Source organism: Podarcis vaucheri, assembly GCF_965113315.1.
Source record: "Podarcis vaucheri genome assembly, chromosome: 16".
NCBI lineage: Eukaryota > Metazoa > Chordata > Lepidosauria > Squamata > Lacertidae > Podarcis > Podarcis vaucheri.
This window is the reverse complement of record NC_138754.1, coordinates 26,709,194-26,725,663: the sequence shown is the minus strand read 5'-3', so window position 1 is coordinate 26,725,663 and position 16,470 is coordinate 26,709,194. Positions and strand designations below refer to the sequence as shown.

General features: G+C 42.7%; 2 protein-coding genes across 2 annotated transcripts; one reads left to right on the top strand and one right to left on the bottom strand.

The window, feature by feature from the left end:
* The first annotated feature begins 947 nt into the window (after nucleotides 1–947).
* On the top strand, nucleotides 948–8,269 carry COQ5 (coenzyme Q5, methyltransferase). The gene is made up of 7 exons (XM_082203413.1): nucleotides 948–1,146; nucleotides 2,261–2,410; nucleotides 4,019–4,243; nucleotides 5,228–5,334; nucleotides 6,644–6,732; nucleotides 7,409–7,520; nucleotides 7,682–8,269. Exons 1-7 carry the CDS (start codon nucleotides 975–977, stop codon nucleotides 7,781–7,783), a joined length of 957 nt encoding a protein of 318 aa, XP_082059539.1. The 5' UTR covers nucleotides 948–974; the 3' UTR covers nucleotides 7,784–8,269.
* A 1,992-nt stretch (nucleotides 8,270–10,261) lies between these two features.
* Nucleotides 10,262–16,124, bottom strand: DYNLL1 (dynein light chain LC8-type 1). The gene is made up of 3 exons (XM_082203538.1): nucleotides 15,920–16,124; nucleotides 13,203–13,340; nucleotides 10,262–10,674 (listed from the first exon to the last, which is right to left on the bottom strand). Exons 2-3 carry the CDS (start codon nucleotides 13,332–13,334, stop codon nucleotides 10,537–10,539), a joined length of 270 nt encoding a protein of 89 aa, XP_082059664.1. The 5' UTR covers nucleotides 13,335–13,340; nucleotides 15,920–16,124; the 3' UTR covers nucleotides 10,262–10,536.
* Between the last annotated feature and the right edge of the window lie 346 nt (nucleotides 16,125–16,470).

Genomic DNA, 16,470 nt, shown 5'->3' with positions numbered 1-16,470 from the left:
TGTCTCTTGGTGCCAAAGCCGCGATAGGATACCCAGCACAATAGTCTTGTGGAGTCTTGAAAAGTAACAAATTTACAGTATTGTGGCATAACCTTTCGTGGACTGTTAAGACAGCTCATAAGATACATGAACTGTTATACTGAATTACAGGTAGATATTTAAAAGCATTTATAAACCGCTATAAATCTGAAACAAATGGTGTTTTATGGGGGACAGTGAAGCCGTCTCCCTCTTACAAACAGAATTATCAGTGGGTACTAGCCCATAAACGCTTGTGCCACAGTAATTAGTTAGTCTTTAATACGTCACAGAGCTCTTCTGTTCTTGCAGTACAGGGAGAGTTGTTTTAGATTGCATTGCGGTTCTTATGATCGTCATGCACAAACTTTTATTTCACCCCGCAGTTGTGCTGAAGAGTCCTCCATGATGTGGTATAACTAGGTACCACATCATACTGTGTCTCATCATGAGAAGTTGGTAAGACGATCACGATGCATTTGCATCGTCCGAAGTAGACATAATTTAGCATTTTCAGTGTAGCCGTATATGTATCTAATCAGAAACAAGCCCAAATAAATCCAGTCTTTTGTATCTTTTACACCCCATTTGTTACACTTGCAAGTAAGTTCTTCTGACAGCCACAGAATTTAGCCCCAAGAAACTGCACATGGGATTTTGGCCTTAAGCAAATTCACATGTTGTTTGCATAAGAGGAGATACCTAATTTTACATCCACGCCTTAATTACGTCTGAACAGTGGCTATCATTATTATACAGCTATGGCAATTCACAGCGGTGGTTAGACCAGTCTTGAAAACGCCCCAACAATTCCCTCCGATGTTGGCGATGCCCATGACGTCGGCGTCTAAGGAGGAATGAGCCCGTGCGCCTGGTTCACGCCCTCTCCGCCTCCCCTTGAGAATGGGCGGAGCTACAATGAAAGGTGACGCAGAACCATTGCGACACCTAGCAAGATGGCGGCCTCCATGGTTGTTGGCTCCTGCAGGGTTTGGAACGGCTGCCGCCGCGGGCAAAGGGTTCTTCGCCTCCTTCGGGGCCTGTGCAGCGGGGGACAGCGCCCGGCCACCGACGGAGAGACGCATTTCGGGTTCCAGACGGTGTCTGAGTCAGAGAAAAGCGAGAAGGGTGAGCTAGGCGGAAGGGAGTAGCCAGGCCTCGGCTGAGCGGAGGCGGAGGGTTAATTTACGTATTTGTTTTGTTTAAAATTGTCAATCTTTTTTTGTGTTTTTTTACAAAAGTAACTCAGAGCGACTTACAACAGTAAATAAATAACACATACATTAAAGGTAGCATGAAACTACAATAGAATATCCTTTTTTAAAAAAATTATTATAACATTTATACTACACTAAAATCAGTGGGCCTACTCTGAGTAAAATATAGTTGTGGATACAAGCCTGTGAGAGGTCCAAGGGTCACCCAGTGCTGAATGGGGATTTGAGCTCTGGTATTCCAGGTCCTAGTTTAACACTACTGTATAACTATTAACACCATGATTTTATTTTGCCCTTTATCACATTTGTGACCCTGGGAGGATTAGAAGCACAAATGCATAAAAAAAAAGTTACCTGAACATTCAGTGACATACAACAAAACGTATAAAATTAATCGGGATTTAACATACACTGAATATGCAGTGATGCAACAGAGTCTTGTGGCAAACTAAAGACTAACAAATTGGTTTTACACCATGCAGGAACTGAGTTTTCCAGGAGGATAGCCAATGATGGCTCCAGTTGACAGGAGGGAGGGAATGCTGTAGTTTGAGTGTCAACACAGAAAAGGTCCTGTCCTAGAATCATCACACAGTGTACCTCACCTATAAGTGGGTCCATGAGAAGGGCACAAGCAGACTTATATTGGGAGAGGTGCTCTTTCAAAGATCCAGGTCTCAAGTCATTTAGGGCTTTATATGTTAAAGTCAACACCTTAAATCGGGGCAGGAAAGGTAACTGGGGAAAGCTTTCAGAAATTGCGTGAACCTACTTGAGCATTCTCACAGTAGCATTTGGAAGCAACCAGTTTCCAGCCCATTTTCAAGGGCAGCCCCATATAGATAATGTATAACAGAGCAGTGACAGGAACCTTTCTAGAAGAGAAAACGACATCTGCCAGAGCAGATACTCTACCACTGAGCTACAGCCCTTCCCTGAAAGAAAAAAAAAAGGATCTTGCAATATGTGGCAATGTAATCAACACATTATTTGATCATGATCAGTGATGCAGCTATCTTTTTCAGTTTACCAAGTTTTTGAAAATGTGGCTAAGAAGTATGATTTAATGAATGATTCAATGAGTCTGGGGATCCATCGTCTTTGGAAGGACAACCTGCTGCATCAAATGAACCCTTACCCTGGAAGCCAGTTGCTTGATGTTGCTGGAGGGACAGGTGAGACTCATGTTGTTCACAGGCATCTTTTAAGGAGCTTTAGCGCCATGTTTGAGACCATGTGTACAGTCATTTATTTTTTAGGAACTTAAGAAGCTGCCTTGGTCCACCTAGCTCAGATTTGTCAACCCTGACTGGTAGCAGCCTCTGGGAAGTGAGCAATCCCCAACAATCTGTATTGTGAAGAGATTAATGCTATTCAACTTGTTGCTCTGGAGTTGGGGGTGAGCAATGAATTAGGATTATAGGAAGCTGCCTTTTGCCAGGTCAGACCACTAGTCAAAACTGTCTGTGCTGACCAACAGCAATGGCTCTCCAGGGTTTCAAGTATCGTCTCTCCCAGCCCTACCAGGAGATGTCAGGGATTGAAATTGGAACTGTCTGCATTAAAGAGAGATGTTCCACCACTGAGCTACAACCCTTCCTGTTCACTTTTTAGTTTTTCAGGTTATTTGTTGGTTTCTAAATTGTATTTATTTGTTGTGTGTGAATCAGGGTTATTCTAGCCTTCCAAAACCTGCTGGCCTCCAGATTTCATTGGACTACAACACCTATTAGCCGTGGCCAGCATGACCAATGGTCAAGAATGACAGTAGCAGTGGTCCAAATCACTTGAAGAGCACCAGGTTGGGAAAGTTGGTTTATTCACACTTCTGAATACATTCCTGGGAGCTTCTGATGAAGGGGTATTAATGACTGAAACAAGTAATTAACAGTAGTACAATCCGCTGCAGATCTATTTGGCACCAAGTGACACAATCTCAAAGGGAATGACCCTCGGGAAAGTGGGTGGACGTGGTGCTTTTTTATTATTTAGAATACTTTCCGTCAAGTGGTTCTCAACTTGGTTTTGCACAAGGTTGCAATAATACAAGATACTGAACACACACATGCTTTACCCTGCAACGTTTAGTCCTCTGGTTGTTTGGGAAAGGGCCTTGACTCAGTGCTCAAGCATCTTCTTTGCATTCAAAAGGTTCCAGGTAGGACTGGGAAAGACTCCCTGCTTGAAACTCTGGAGAGCCATTGCCAGAACAGTGTAGGGAGCATTGAACTAGATGGGCCAATGGGCTGATTCAGCATAGGGCAGCTTCCGATGCACAACCTTTCCTGAGTGCTGCTGAAATTGGACTGTGCTTCCCTCTGGACAGTCTCAGGACAGTTGGCATTTGGAGCTGAATGTTCTCCCTAGGTTGAATAAATGAATGCAGCTTGAGAATGAATGACTACATGTTGAATAAACATTCACATTTTTTTTTTACTGATAATAATTAGCTAAATAGTTTGAAGATCTACACAACTCTGTAAGATGCAGAAAGTAGTGTTATTGGAGAAACCAAAAACTGGAACTGAGGGAAGTTGGGGGTGGGGTGGGAGGATGGGTTCTGTGGGGGGAAGGGGGGAGGGAGGAAAAAATGGGGGGGAATAAGGATATGTTTTTGGAAAATATGTTTTGTTATAACTTTGAATAAATAATTTTTTTTAAAAAAAGAGAATGAATGACTACAGAAACTCCTAGCGTAGTACATTAGTGCCCTTACAATACTTAAGCATTGAATTCTAGGGAAGAATCCCACATTGTGAGTCTTCCTTTCAAAACTAATGCAGGAGACATCGCCTTTCGGTTTATCAATTACGTTCGTTCCCAGCGGGAGCGACGAATCCAGCAGCAGCTGAGATCCCATCAGAACTTATCGTGGCAGGAGATTACCAAGCTTTACCATGAAGAGGATCATCAGTCCCTGGGAGGATCCCATGTGGTGGTTTGTGACATTAACAAGGAGATGCTGAAGGTTGGGAAGAAGAAATCACAACGCCTTGGTTATTCTAAAGGTAATAGACTGGCACTTCAGCAAAGGGATGGAAATCGTGTATGGATAGCCTAGTTCAACATCTAAGCCCCACCCTTTGACTAGAAAAAAGTTTAACTTACATTACTCAGATTACCCCTTTACTTGTACAGTATATGTCAACCTGGAACACTTCAGTTACGTTGGACTACAATTCCCATCAGCCACAGCCAGTGAAGGCTGCTCTTAAGCATCCTGCCTATAAGCACTCAGCATACTGAATGATGTCTGTCTATAATTAGCAACAATGAGTTATTATTTGAAGGTATGGAGAAGAGGTGAGTGACTGGTGACATGATAGTATTTTAAATTATGCATGGCATAAAGAAAGTGGATTGAGAAATAGTTTTCTCCCTTACATTTAGTTGAGATTCCTGCATTGCAGGGAGTAGATGGCCCTTGGGGTCGCTTCCAAATCTATGATTTTATTACTAGAACTTAACAGGCACCCAATGAAGCTGTATATTGGAAGATTCAGGGTAGATAAAGGACTTATTCACACAGCATCTAGTTAAACTGTGCAACGCACTCCTACAGGAGGCAGTGATAGCCACCTACCAGATGGCTTTTAAAAAAGAATTAGACAAATTCATGGAGGAGAAACTAGCCATGAAGGCTGTGCTCAGCTCTACGGTTGAAGGCAGAAATGCTTCTGAGTACCAGTTCCTGGAAACCACAAAAGGGGAGAGTGCTCGTGCGCTTGAATCCTGCTTGCTGGTTTTCCACAGGCATCTGGTTGACCAGATCTAGCAGGCTTTTCATATGTTCATATGGAATATGACAGCTACAGCAGTGTCTTTTTAAGCATACATGTGTGCCCTCTTGTGTTGGTTTGCTTTAAGTTGACTTTTGCCTGTAAACGAGGGTAGATACTTTCCTAGAAGTCTGGTTTCCTTTGATGACACAGCCTTCCTGAAAGTTGCTTAGGGTGTGCCGCTGAGCAGTTTCCCTTTACATTCTTTCAAAGGATTATCCTGGGTGCTTGGAGATGCTGAAGAGTTGCCCTTCAACAATGACAGTTTTGACATATACACAATTGCCTTTGGTATCCGGAATGTCACTCATATAGACCAGGTGAGCATTGGTCAGATTTTGCTGGATTTTTACTCTTTGAAGAACACAACAGCTTGCTCTGCTGGATTAGAGTGAGGTCCATTCCATGTAATCCATGGGTAGGCAAACTAAGGCCCAGGAGCTGGATCCAGCTCAATCACCTTCTAAATCTGGCCCGCGGATGGTCCGGGAATCAGCGTGTTTTTACATGAGTAGAATGTGTCCTTTTATTTAAAATGCATCTCTGGGTTATTTGTGGGGCATAGGAATTCGTTCATCCCCCCCCCAAAAAAAAATATAGTTGGCCCCCCCAGGGTGTGAGGGACAGTGGACCGGCCCCCTGCTGAAAAAGTTTGCTGACCCCTGTGTAGTCAACCGTTCTGTTTCCAATGCTTAGTCATTCGCCTCTGGGAGAGAAGGGTATTGCTTTCCTGTGTTTATTATTATTGAGAGGGGTAACAGCACAAGAGCCCTACTGGATCAGACAATCTAGCCTACTATCCTGGCCTCATAGTGTCCAACCACATGCCTATGGGAATTTGGCAAGCAGAACCTGAGCACAACAGCACATATGCTCTCCAGCAACTGGTATTGAGAGGCATACTCTCTCTAATGCTGGAAGTAGTACATGCTCATTATCTGCCCATGTATTTGCTTAGTCAGCTTCTAAAATCATCCTAGTTGTTATTCATTGAGCTTCTTTACTTGAGGACTTGGGATTTACGAGAATGAGTCAACATAATGCTGAGATTATGATCAGCTTCAGGAGGAAAAAATGGCAAAAGGAGAGAGTAGTCTGCCCTGGGTCTCCTTGTCCTGTTACCAAACTTGCACAGGTGCCTAACTTGCTCAATACCTTGATGCTTTGTCAGGTGGGGCTCCCCCCTCCCTTTCTCATAGATTGAGTTTCCACCATAGCTTGCCCTATTTTTACATTTCCGGCTAGCTTCTTCCAGCTGCTACCTGAAGAATCCATTTAACTATATTCATTTCTCTTGATTTTATTTCCCTTGCTGCAAAAATAAAGCTTTTAGGTGGACATCATTAAATTGAGAGGGAAGGCAGTGGAGGCCTGGAAAACAGGGACTGGCAAAAGGAATAGCAGCCTAGGATTCAGCTGCTTGCTTCTCACTTGCTCAAAACTGGCAGTCACTGTCTCTAAAGGCAGCTGGTATATATTGAGAGTTTGCAACGGTTCTTAAATCGTATTTAGTGTGTTTATTAACATGAACACAACTTGCCTTGCCAAATCCATGTTCTGGATCTCAGAATAGCACTGTGTGAAGCATCATAAATATACTTAATGTCTTCTTCTACCGTTTTTTTCCAGGCTCTTCAGGAGGCTTATCGAGTCCTGAAACCAGGAGGGAGATTCCTCTGCCTAGAATTCAGTCATGTCAACAACTCCTTCATTTCCAGGTTGGGTTAGAGATTCTCTCTCTTTTTCATCCCCTTAAGCAAATGTTGTTTACCTCCAGATGTTTTGAATTACAACTCCCATCATCCCCAGTTGGGACATAGGATTCTGGAGCCTGCAGGATGGCTGTGCAGGCAGGGGCTGATGGGACTTAGGATTGGCAGATGAAGAGCCCCCCAGCCCCCATCTTCCTCTTATCATAGCACTGGAGAAGACAGTTACCACCTTAGTCCAGCACTGTAACGGGGATGAGTATGGTGTGGTCTATGTGTGCATTTGGTGGCATGTGGCCCTTGAAGGACTGGCCAGCCTTGAAGTACCACTCTGTTCTGCCTTGGTCAGACCCCACCTGGAGTATTCTGTACAGTTCTGGGCAGCAGAGTTTAAAATGGATATTGACGAGTTGGAAGATGTGCAGAAGGCAACCAGTAAGATAAAGGGTCTGGAAACCAAGCCTTGTGGGGAAGGTTTGAGGGAGCTGGGTATGTTTAGCCTGGAGAAGATTGAGAGGCGATATGATAGCCATCTTCAAATATATAAAGGGTTGTCACATGGAAGATGGAACAAGCTTGCTTTATGCTGCTTCGGAGGGCAGGATTCAAATGTTTCAAATGGCAAGAAAGGAGATTGATCTGTATTATCTGTATTAACCTACTGGTGTTTTCCCTCCCTTTGCAGTCTGTATGATCTGTATAGCTTCCAGGTTATCCCTGTGCTGGGCGAGGTTATTGCTGGTGACTGGAAATCCTACCAGTATCTCGTAGAAAGCATCAGGCGCTTTCCGTCCCAGGTAAATAAATAAATCCTTTTATGTCTATAAACATTGAGGTTGCAATTGTACTTCCTAGGATTGTACACAGCAAGTGTCCCAGGTGAGGTGCACTGTGAAATGTCCGGGAATCCTGCAGAGTTTCATCACTTATTGACAGTATCACCATTGTTGCATTTCAGGTAGAATTCAAGGAGATGATTGAAGATGCAGGCTTTCTGAAGGTGGACTATCAGAACATGGGTTCAGGCATTGTGGCTATTCACTCCGGCTTCAAGTTATGACTTTCATCTTACAGCGTACAAGTTTTAAAATGAAAGGGTGGACTGAACTCTGATGGCCAAATTCAAATGGTTATGGCCTTGCAACACACTCGGCATCATGCCATCAAAGCACACTAATCCCTTGGGGAATTAAATTTCAGATATCAGTCAGCTGCTGTATTCTGCTGCTGTAGTCATGTGACAGTTGGGTAAGCATCTTCCTCATCTTGCTAGGGAACAACACGTGAACCACTGGAAGATGGGACTTTTATTTCAGTGAGAATTTTTAAAAAAATCTGATGGGTTTAGGCAGTTCTGTTCATGAGGGCAGCTGCATTTTAAGACTCAAGTAATTTCCTATTTCAATCATGTCAACCACCTTTTGTGTAGCCATGTGTGGCACCAACTAGCCTTAAAAAAAAAAAGAGGTCTGCACTTACTGGGTAGAAGTCACTGAAGCACCAGATTTCTTGCTGTATTTATTAAAAATATATATTAATTTTCAAATTTGTTTCATTGAAATAAGACTTGTAATTTGTTTGAACCTCAAAATGGATGTAGCCTCCATCTGTGTAGAGGACAACTACAGGTACATACTCTATAATTACCAAGATGGAGCTCCTCATCTACAAAGTCTATTTATTGAATTTATATACTGCCCTATACCCAGGTCTATGGCAACACACACACAATCCATTCTCCTGCTGTAAAGTAAGCATGTGTAACTACAGTAACTACCATGTTATTTCTTCTCTTAAAAAACTCTACCATGAGGTTAAGGAGCTGCCCCCCCCCATCCTTTAAATAGTAGCATCATGTATGTGGTACTGCATGATTACAATAGATTCAAGTGTGAAGAGTTACATAAATGTTCCCGTATGTGAAGAAAGCTTGGGCACTGCCATTCTTGGTGTAGTGCTGCATCTCCTGAACCCAGGCCCCTGGATTCTGTTGAGTGGCAGTAAGTCTTCATGGACTGCCTGCCCTCCATCATCACTTTTGGCAGGATTGAATATCTACATTAGAAAGAGGAGTAACTAGCACAGAGGAGCAAGCATTTGCACAAACTACATACAGTATTTAAAGTTTGATGGAGGTCACATTGGGTCTCTGTACTTACACCTACAGTGAAAGCTGGATAGCTCAGTTGGTTAGAGCATGGTGCTGATAAAACCAAGGCTGCAGGTTCGATCCCCATATAGGACAGCTGCATATTCCTGCATTGCAAGGGTTGGACTAGATGATTCTCCATGTCCCTTCTAACTCTGCAGTTAAATGATTTTCTGGGCTGGCCTTTACTTCAACACCAGAAGATGCAAATAATTTTCCAGTCTGGATGCTATTGACCTCCCATCTACCCCCCTGAAAAGAACAGGAGATGAGCTTGCATGACTACCACCAAGTGATATCTTTGCAATGAAAAGTAGTAGCAGCCACTGCAAAAAAAAAACTTAACTACCAAAGAGCTACCAACGTATTACAAATTAATGTTGCATTCTCCAAAGTTGCAAATATTTTCAATGGAAAAGTTGAGCATGCACTCCAGTGTACAAAACAACAGGTCTTCGTAAAATGCTCGATTTGGATTGTGGGAAAAGGAGATCTGACATGTCAGTGAAACAAGCAGGAGTTGCACATCCTGCTAAGCTAGGTGATAATTCTTTTTCCAAGCAGTGGTATGTTTTATTCCTTGGGCTTTAGACAGGCGTTCTAGCACTGTTCCTTACATCAAGATGCCCTGCCATAAGTACTATGATGCCAAAAAAAAACAGTGCAAGTATGCTACTGGGAACAAGTATTGTAAATGCTTTTGATTACATTGTTAGAATGTTATGTATTTAAATATTCCATATTGGAATTTAAATAACCAGGCATCACTGAACATTTTTAGAGGTGACAATAAGTCTGGCACATATTTCTAACTAAAGAATCACACTGACCAGAATGTAATTTAAATTCAGTTGTTCCTTTTGTACACTGCATTAATCATCAAAGCATGCATACTGGTGAGTAAAGATCATCTTTGCAGGCGTTAGATACACCCTAGATTGCAGTCTCATGCAAAATTACTTGTAAAGACAATGAACACACTGGGATCCCTTCCAATTTATGCATAAGCTTATGCAACCTCGTACATACTTGCTTGAAAGTCCCACTGGATGAGTCAGTTATGTCATTTTACAAGTAAATATGCTTAAGAATCAGATGCAACACGGGGAATAGTTTACAGGTCCTATTGGCTCCAATGATAGCGCTGTTTTGCCAAAGGCAAATCTAGTTCATTCAGTAGACAGAAAACTATGGTCTCCAGATGTTTTTGGATTCAAACTCACACCAATCTCAAGCAACATGGCTAATGGGGGTTGTAATCTGAAACATCCAGAAGGCCACAAGTTAGTCACCCCTGATTTTGGCAAATAATTTGCTATTTCAAGTCTGCAGTGCAAAGCTGGTAGTCATAGGAGAGTTGGCTAAATATGGAAGTATTAGAACAAGCTCTTAAAGACTGAATGTATGCCCAAAGGTTTTATTAGAAAATTAGGACTTGTGGGTTGCTTTTTGGAAAGAAAATACATACAAGATTACTTTTTTGCTATTTTTTTATGGCCACAACAAAAACACAAAATGGTACAGAGGAGTACCTGTCCATTAAAACAACAAAAGGCTTGAAGATCAAGGTATGTTCCCTGGGAAGGCTGAAGACTTCAGTCTATTTGGAATTAGCGTGCAGTCCTGTAACCAAATGCATGTTTGGGGTGGAACAGTCCCATGTTCTAACCGGATTTGAAGAGGAGAATGGCAACTTGACCCAGGTAGAAGTAGATGAAGTGTTTGGTCTCATGAGTCACATAGCTGCCAAAATTTCTTCCCACAATGCAGTGCCAAGTAGGATTGTATTTCTTGTCAAACTCCTGAAAGAGAATAACTTAATAGCTTAGCTTCTCAAGTGAACAGCTTCACTCATGTGTTTGGAAAGAATATGCAATGCAGTCTTCTAACCTCTTGAGCTATACATACAAGAAACATGCAGCAACATAGCCCAGTGACTTAACTTTTGTTCTTGTCATGTATGAGACAAGGGAAGACTGCAGTCCACAAATCACATTGAAACCACAACAACATACTGACATTAACTGGACTATTTTGGAGCAAGTAGCTTGAGAAGTGCTGTAGGGATATTCTAAGCAACCCATACAGACGTTCAGGCTATCTGGGTTTAGGAAGAGAAGTTACGCATAGGTCCTACTTTTGTAACCAAGTCCACCATTTCATCATTTCCTATGGAAATATTTCTAATTCGGGATTTGTCCAACCTCTTCACCCCCCCCCCGCCCAAAGTTCCTGAAATGTATGCAGCTAATCTGCAAGAGAACAGAGGAAAAAAACAGATTTGCCTAACGCAGGGTTTCCCAAACTTAGATCTCCAGCTGCTCTTGGACTACAGTTCCCATCATCCCTGGCTAGTGGTCTTACTATGTAGGAATGATGAGAGTTGCAGTCCAAAACCAGCTGGAGACCCAAGTTTGGGAAACCCATGTCTTATCTCCCCTGCCCCAATTCCTTTGTTCTTGGCTCCCCACTTCCTCTCTCTCTGGTTTCTTCCCAAAAATGGCTGTTGCCAACTATCAAAGCACAAGCCAGCAAGGTGGTCAGTTCTTTGGATATCTGAGTCTACGGTGCTCATAGCAAGGTTTGGGCAGAAGGATAAGTGAATTTTCGCATCGCAAGCATGTGGATAGCAGGACCTGCACATATACAACTAATAATTAGTAGTTTAATACTCCTCTGTGCTATCTATTTAAGTGTGGGTTCTTAATTCAACTAACTTAAGAGAGTAATGTCTGTGGAACAATAAAGAATCTACTTCACTTTGTACCTCACAAGATTTGGTAAGAATTTAATTCATGATAAATAATTTTCGTAATGGCATGCAATGAAAACCTCGTCAAAGCAACTATGACAGTATTAGCCAATCCTAAAGTTTTGGGGAGATGGTGCGACCAGGATATGGTGTACTTAAAAAGGGACAGTTATGCATTGTTAGCACTGTAATTTCTCATCTATATTTATTCTGAAAAATAATGTTGTGAAAGAAATTGAGGGTTTATTAAGGTAATGTTATACTAAATCTTGGAAACAGGAATTCTCTTTTACAGAGGCTTGGAGCAGTTGCTATTCAACCAATTTACAGTATATCAATATATTGCTTAGCAAATTTCAGAGTACTGATTTTTATAGGTATTAATCCCATCCTTGTACCAGACTATGCATTTAATACACTATTATATCAGCTAATATTAAATTCACTTGTGTTCCTGTACTGGAGTAGGATTCAATCCAGGGGTCGGCAAAGTTTTTGTGGCTTGGGCTGGTTCACGGTCCCGCACACGCTGTGGTGGGCCGGAGTGTGTGCGCACACATGCGCAAACGCTATTTCCGGGGCTCCTTTTGGCACGGAGCAGGAGAACGGACGGCAGGGGTCCCTAAGCAGGTGTGGGGGTCCATGGGCCTTAGGTTGCCGACCCCTGAATCAGACCAATCCTAAACGTATAGTGGCTAATGCAGCAAGTCTTGAGTGTCTACCACATTCTTTCTCCCCCAGCCCATATGCAAAACAGTCTGAGTGGCCAAGTTTGTACACTATTAAACTGTAAGTTAGCACCTCTTTCAGTGTGCCCACAAGCTGATTCAATTAACTACAATTTACTGTTGCACTCAAACCATGAATTGTGGTTAATCTTAACTGGTTAATGAAAAAAGCCTTCTTTGATTTGAAACCAACCTGTTTCCACTAATCATAATTATAGCTAAAACTAAACAGTATTTCCAAGTGATCATCATACCAAATTGAGGCTAGGTTAAAATAGAAGCAAGGGCTACCAAACTCTTCAAAGTCATGCTGAAGAAGATGGTAGCAACCAACCATGAGGCTTGCTGTGGCTTGCCTTTGTAGTGCTGAATTGTTGAATAGCACTGTTGCAAATACAGGGTGTATCTTGCTACAACTTGTTAAGAGCTACGCTAAGGAATGTTTTAAGGTTTTGTACTTTTCTCATCTTCGAGGAACAAATGTGTATGCTTCCACACTGTCTTACTTATGGAGATATAAGCTTGCCCACTGTCACAGCAGATCTGGCAAGCTTCTTGCAAGCTCTGCCAAAGTCAGAAGATCACAGATGCTTGACAACCCTCTAGGAACACAGACATGCATTTAGACCACCCACATAGACTAGGCTGTGAAGGAAATGCAGGAAAATGTCCAACTATTCCCTGGCAGGCCAGAACACTCCTACACATACAAAATCAGCTTTGCCAGTTAAGAAATCTGTGGACACATGTTTAGTTAGAAATAATTTTAACTGTTCCCTCCCTCAGTCTGAATTTTCCTCTTCCTCTAAGAATTCTAAACTAGCAGCATACAACAATTATCAAGCTTTACCTTCTTTATGTGGGCAGCAATATCTTTCTCAATGTTGTATTTTTCCAAGGCCTGTGTAGCACACTCCACGGAGTCCTGCTGCATCTCCTCAGACATATCTGCATTCTTTATCACGGCCTTTCGATCACTCATGGTTACCTACAAAGCACAATGGACAAGAATTCAAAATGTTAACCTGTGCTGGCAGATCCATACACTACACCAGCTAAAAGTATTTACTGTATGGCTTAATTTCCAGAACCATTCAGCCACTCTCATAAATACACTCCAGAATTTGTTCTGGAGGCACAAAGTTGAACCATCTGTTCGTATTTCTGATGAGCTAATGAATATACATGCAGTTTATCTCCTCCCACTGTTTTAACAAATCAAGCATGTAAGATCAAACATAAATTATTTCTGCAAGAAGAGACCAATATGCTCAACACTTTGTGTGCCAGATGTACTTCAGTAAAACACAGACCCCACCTTGGGGGTTGAGCTGAACAACCTACACACTACTTAAATTAGACAGAACAAATGCAGTGTGTTGCAGACACCTTTTGCTGAGCTTGGCTCATTACAGGAGGACCTAATTGGCCACAGATGTCTGAGTTGCCCCACCCACCTCCAGGAATGCAGACCAAGGTATTATACCCACTTATCATCACTTATACCCACAGACTTAATTGTCTTCACCCTCAAGCAGAAATTCCACATTTTCTTACATCCTAAAACTATTTGCCCACAAGATACCCTTTGTACAGCTCGCAAGAGGATTCCCTCCCATCAAACAGGATTCCCAACTCTTCCTACATTATTTTGATTCCTTTCTTCTCCAAACTCTTTTTCTGTATTGCTTCAAGTCACACAACATCTAGCACATTATTTTAAGGTTATTTCCGAAATTAAATGACGCAGTTAAGGGACTTTATTGTTCTATTTTTTAAAAATACAAAATTGCAGGGTTGGACACGGGGACTAGTCTAAAGAAGTTGTATAATGCTTTGCAGAGTTACAAAAAAATTGATAATGTCTTCATCAGAAACTTTCCCACCATCACCCCTCCCAACAACATTTGCACATCATTAGACATTTAGCACCCTCCCTAATTTGCCCATTTTACCCACAAGGCTTCAGAGATTCCTTGCCACACCCACACAATCATACTATGCCTTTTAAGTAAGCCTTGTCTCTCCCATATACACACACCAGACTTAAGTGTCAGTGTCTTGAGAAAGTAGGAATTACACAATACCTAGCACACTAGATAATACAGCAATACAGTGCAATCCACCACAAATCCTACCCATCTTGAAAAATATACGCCCAACAACGTATTCAGAAAACGTACTCCTGTTACTTCACCTATTTATTCTCTTCCCTAGTTATTCATTGCAAACCAAATAGGAGCTGGCTGTGGTTTCTCTTTTATCTCAATAGTTGGACCCAACATGGCACAAAACTATTTAAGAATACTTTCAAGCATTTCTTTTTAAATTTCTCTCTGTAGAATCTAAAAATTAGGCTGCAACTCAAAGCAAAAAAAAAAGGTGCAACAGCAAAATCCTCCTCTTCTATCAGGTGACCTACAAACTCACTACAGGGCTTCCCAGTTTGAGTGCTCATTCAAAATAATGTAAGAAAATCAGGAGCAGCAAAATCAGCCAACTGTGCATGTTCATGCATGTTCACGTGAGGTGGGGAAGAGAGGATAACTGTCCAAAATGCAGTTGGCCAAAACACTTATTTAAAAGGTTGCAAAATAAGCTTGCAAGCATCCAAGTTCTCCGGAACCCTTCATGATGCCAACACTATGTACCATGCTTAAAAGTAATTTGTATACCACTTTCTAATTCCACCCCTCCCCCTCTAATTTAGATTGCACAAACTTAAGGAATTCATTAATTTTAAAACTTTTTAAAAAAGTTTTGCATTATTATGTCTTTTAATGGTCTGTAAAACTTCCCAGAGAACCCAACTTTACGAGAAAACAAAATCTATAATAAATGAAATGGAAGAACGATTACCCATGATTCCGATTCAGTTGCGCAGATCTATTTATAACTCCTCCCAAGGGGTTTCTCCCCCCCACACAAAAAAAATAAGTTTACATTTTACATATTCTGAGAGCCCAACTTATATATGAGCAGAACACAAACGTGTTCAATAACTCAAATAACCAACTGATAATAATCCCACATTAATCATGACCTGCTTTAATGGGTTTTTAAAACGCCATTTAAATTTTGTACCGTATTAGAATTATTCAAACGGCCTGTGAACATTCCAGAGAACCCAACTTTTATAGGATCAGAATTGCAAGCTATACTAATAATACAGTTTCTTTCCCCCCCCCACGCCCCTCACACTCCCATCACCTCAACAATCCTTGTACCGCACTAATATTAATCTGTATTTTCAAACGGCTTCTGGGCAGCTCGCAGAACCCAACTTTTTAAAGGCCAGAATTACATACCAAACTACTATTGTATTACTACTGATAATAATAATGTCGTCTCCCCTCACACCTCGACAGTTGAAGTAACCGTAATGTCACTTTATATATCATTTTCTAACGGCCGCTGGACGGTCCTACAGAAGCCAACCGACACATGGCCGGAATCACGCTATAACCCTCCTCATATTAATAATGTCCCCAACCGCCCCCTCCCGTCATCTCTGCCGACGCCATTATAATTTCCCCGCTTAAAAACCTCGCCGCCGCCGCCCCTCACCGTGTGCTTCTGGTTGGCGGCGGCTCCTGCGGCTGCTTCCTCCTCCGAGAACGACGACGGCGACGGGCAGGGACGTTGGTGGAGCGGACGAGCAAGTTGTCACCTCGGCGCTCCTCCGGAGGCTGCCCCCGTCGCGTAACGAGCTGAGGAAACCCGCGCGCGCCTCGCCTCTGCCTTCGCCCGCGAACAAGCCTCGAGTGCCGCCTGGATGCCCCGGCCACGCCCTCCGCCCGCCGGCAGCGGCCACGCCCAGCCCAGCTCGCCGCCAGCTGCCATTGGCCACGACAACAATACTCCTCTGAGACTATTGGCCGCCTCTCCTGAGCCTCCCGTAGAGTTTTATTGTTGCATTTTGTTGCGGGCCGGCATGCACCGCGCCGGCGTCCGTTGCCGTGGCGACGGGGCCTGGTCAGCCAGACGGTCTACGAGGCGGAGGGCTAGGAGGTGGTGCTGCTGGGGGCGCCCTTGCAGGACCAGGCAAGCCGCAGCTCGGCGGGTGCGTCAGCAAACAGCAATATTTCTCTGAAGAACTGGGAGAGAGACGTTCTGGA